Genomic DNA, 4,390 nt, shown 5'->3' on the forward strand with positions numbered 1-4,390 from the left:
TATGACATATCTTTATAGGATTGCAATTGCACTTTTAATAATGTGTGGATTTTATAGTCAACTGGAATAGTGATGATGGGAGACAATGTTGCCTGCAGTTGTATTAATGCTAAAGGGGTATTGTAAACTTCATAGGGTTAACATGAAACAGAGATCAGCATGCCCTATTGTCTCTGTGCATCTCTCCCTCTGTTAGCCTATACTAATGTGCCAGTGTCTTGATCTCTGCTTCAGTGCCTAGGGGAGGAAATGTTTGGGGGAGAGGAGAGGGGGTGCTGCTGTCCTCTAGACAGGTGAAAGGGACTCAGTATCCTTATTGTGTGGCTAGTGAAAGGGAATTAGCCTTTTAGCAAAGGGGTTGGTGGGCCAGACACAGCTGGTGGGATAAGGGGAGGGAGTGACCCTTTTATAGTTACAGGGTTTAAAAGACAAGTGGCATTTATATATGGAAAGATACACACACTCACTATACAATATATATATATATATATACACTCTATAATATATTATATAACACTCATATATATATATAAATATATATATATACATACACACACACACATTATTATATATCACACTCTATAATATTAATATATTTATATACACACACTATTTTTATATATATATATATATATATTATATATAGTATATAAAACACACACATATATATATATTATATATATATATATATATATATATATATATATATTACACACATACACAATAAATATAATATATTTTATTTATACACGCATATACACACACAATCACTGATCACCCCAAATAATGAACAAGACTAAAGACATTTAAAAATAAGAGATTTTTTATTTACACATACAAAAAAATGGCAACTTTTATAAAAAGTTATTTCAGCTTGGGAAACTCGCAGCTCCATACAAAATCTCTACTTTAGAGAGTGGCATTTTCTGGCGCCCGAGGGCCCCAGATTAAGGCTTGTATATCCATACAGGAGGGGGTTTGAACCCCCCAAAAGACATAAAAGTCAACTTTTGTTTTTATACAAAAATATATATACAGCTTGTAATTCATACATTTAAAAAAAGGTCAAGAAAATGTTTTATAAAAATACTGAATATTTCATTTGTAGAAATTCAAGTTGGTTCTTAAGTATAGGAATGTTACAAATATGGCTGAATAATAGGTCTCTAGGTCCGGAATTTTTTCCCTTTAAATTTTTTTTTTAAAAATTGACAACCATTTTTATAGGAATGTTAAAAAAAATAATTTGTTGTATAAAGGCACCTTTAATGTATAAAAGTGGTAAGATTCAGTAGGAATGTGAAATGTGATGCATAGGGGTTTTTTTTTTAAAGTATAGGATAATCCCAATACTGAATAGTTTAGAACAGCACAAATGGAGATAGATATGTATGTAAATGAAATTTAATGTAACCCCTAAAGAAATGTGTCAAAATATCCTATTTGAGTTCATATGCAGCTTAATGCAGAAATGTAACCTGTTGGTGATCTTTTCCTGCTCTTAAAAGAATGATAAAACTTATAAAAAGTCTCCATAAAAGTTGTAGGATTTAAAGACAATAATGGGGTTAAAAACAAAAATGGTAGGGTTTTTTTCTTTTGCTGAATCTTGGGAGGGTTAAAGCAAGTGTTGCTTGGTGAGAGTTCATGTTCTTCGTTGATAAATGAGATTTCTTTGAAAGGATCCCACACCTGCAGAGAGAGAGAGAGAGAAATAAATATATATATATGAGTCACACAAGGGGAGGGGGAGAGAGAGACAGGCTGGCGCCTGGGAGGAAGTTACTTCTGACTGTGGGATTGATAACACAACACAATGTGTGTGAGACAAATTCTCTGTCACCTCTAACTGCTTGCAGCTGTTGTTTAAACAATGACACTTACACAAGTATTTGATATATATAATTGTGCTTATTAAAAGGATGTTATATATCTATTACCATCTTTATTCTATATATTATATATAGACACACACACACACAACTATGCATTTTTTTAATACACATTTATCCATTATACTGGTTCATATTATTCCATTTATAATAATGATATGCAAATTCATATAAATGTGTTTAAACATTTCCCAACCTTTTTATCCTGCATGGACTTTGCAAACCTTGTCATTTTCAATATTAGAGGATACAAGCCCTGTAAACCCATATTATAGGGGTCAATATTTGGGATGTTTAACAACCCCCAAAGGATGCAATACAGGACATGATAAGCATGGCAAGATCCAGTACTGTAATGTCTGACTTACCGTTTAATAGGGTTAGGTCAGTGGCACATACTGCTGTCCCCTTTAGACGCCAGTTCTGAGAATTCAGCTTTCTGTAAAAGAATAATGCAGATTATTAGGACTTTTATCACAATGCCTACCGAGAGCAAACAGTATATGTGTCGCCAATGTAATAGGAATTCAATGTACAGGGTGGACTAGGAGATGAAACCCTAAATAAACTTCTTAGTGGTTATAAGATAACTCATGTGACATATGTGAAGAAGTTAATAGGGAATGTGCCGGTTAGGTTATGTAGGCAGTTTGCAGATAATATGGGATGCCCTGTTATAGGGTATGATGGGGATCGTGGCTTGTATGGGAAGCAGATCATATGGGAATGGTGTTCTATAGGGTGGACACATACCTGTAGGGTCAGGATGGTGGCGCCCACGCTCTGTTCCTGCTCCTCCTCACCCAGGACTATCTGCAGGTCGAAGATGTAGTCTATGACATGTTGTAGGATCTCCACCTGGCTGAGTTTGCTCCCCTGGGGGATTCCTGGCACCAATTCCCTCAGCTTGGAGTAACAGTCATTCATATCATAGAGAAGGCTCATGGGTTCCCCCATAGCTGGACCCTTGTGAGCACTTCCCCTGGCAATGCCCAGACTCTGTTCAGACAGGCAGCACACCGCCTGATAGCAGCTGGGCATGGACCTCACTGGGCTGATGGCTTTCATGGCTGGTGGAGACTTGTAGCTCTTCAAAGGGTGAAGGGCTCCTCGAGTGGGAGGGGTGTCTTCAATGATTAAATGGGACCTTCTGGATCTTCCAAGACCCCTCGACTTAGAAAAGTTAGTGGTGGGCTTGCAAATTGTTTCAGGGTCTCAATAAATCCACCACCCCAGGCTCTTCTGCGATCTCCCAAGTTGGTGAAGTTCTCCTGTGGGTCTGAAAGGGTTCTTGGACCTTGGAAGGGTGATCTTCTGGAGGTTGGAGAGGTGAGGATTCTTATCCAGGAGCTTGCAAGTCTCAAATGATGTGTGTCAGTAATGTAATGCAGGCAGCTGCCTCCCTCTTTATACTGCTCTTGAACCATACTCCCCTCCCACCTTCCCCCATGCAAATTACCCCCCCTCCTGGTGCAAAATATTGAGATTAACAGCTGGTTAAATACTTTCAAACAGCTTTTCCTGAGGGTTGGGGACAGTGTCACAATATCACAGGGGGAGGGGCAATACATGTGGGAGAGGGGGGGAGGGGGGAGGGGACATCTCATACATGGCTCTGTATGGGACACACACTTTTTTTTAATGCAAAATAATATCATTGCATTTCTGTGTGTATATAGCTGGGAATTGCAGTGTTCATAAAAATGTGATTTTTGCTATAAAATCTAAATTTTGAAGGCTGGAAATCGCATTTTTGCCCCTGCAAACACAAATTCAAGTAATTGCAGTCTACAACCCCCAAAATATGCTTTTTAATTTAAAAAAATTAAATTGCACTTTTGGGGCAAAAGATGCCTTTATAAGACTAGAATTTGCCGTTTTATTGCTAAACATGACACCTTGGTGCACTTTTCATGCAAAAAAAAGTTGGATTTTTTAAGCTGAAATTGTATATTTTGGGCTGGTGACTCAAACACAACGTTACTTTTAAAAAAAAACCTTTCCCATTACTTTAGCCTTATTATTTCTAATATTTCTAATGAATGTATAATATATTCTCAATTTTTTATTCCTATTTTTATGACTACCTTATTAAAGTTTTTTTTTAATTTCGTTGTAGCTGCTTTCTCTTAATTTGTATTTAAAAAATCCCTTTTTGCCACTGGTTCTGTGTTTGTATTCCTCCATCTTCTCATTCTTTCTTACATGTCACAATACAGATTTACTCTAATAATAATAATAATAAATAATAATATTTGTCCCAGTGAGTGCCTGTGAGTGTCAGCTCTTGTGCATTGTGTGGCAGTCTGCTTCTGCCCCCCCCCCCCCCCCTCCTCCCTCACTCCTCTGTATACAGCTCTCCCCCTCCTCCCTCTCTCCTCTGTATACAGCTCTCCCCCTCCTCCCTCTCTCTGACCTCCAGACTTTCTGGCGTCAGGAATATTATCCTGTGACCAGGGAGGGGAAGAGGCTGGGAACTCAATCAGGAAAACAGACAG

At 37.8% G+C, this 4,390-nt stretch overlaps 1 protein-coding gene across 1 annotated transcript; it reads right to left on the bottom strand.

Annotated features, from left to right (window-relative positions):
- Positions 1-805: 805 nt before the first annotated feature.
- ID3 (inhibitor of DNA binding 3) lies at positions 806-3,292 on the bottom strand. Its single transcript, XM_075603878.1, has 3 exons — positions 2,646-3,292; positions 2,261-2,331; positions 806-1,692 (listed from the first exon to the last, which is right to left on the bottom strand). The coding sequence occupies exons 1-2, from the start codon at positions 2,958-2,960 to the stop codon at positions 2,278-2,280; spliced, it is 369 nt and encodes a 122-aa protein (XP_075459993.1). The 5' UTR covers positions 2,961-3,292; the 3' UTR covers positions 806-1,692; positions 2,261-2,277.
- Positions 3,293-4,390: the final 1,098 nt, after the last annotated feature.

This window comes from Ascaphus truei, chromosome 6 (assembly GCF_040206685.1).
Source record: "Ascaphus truei isolate aAscTru1 chromosome 6, aAscTru1.hap1, whole genome shotgun sequence".
Taxonomy (NCBI): domain Eukaryota; kingdom Metazoa; phylum Chordata; class Amphibia; order Anura; family Ascaphidae; genus Ascaphus; species Ascaphus truei.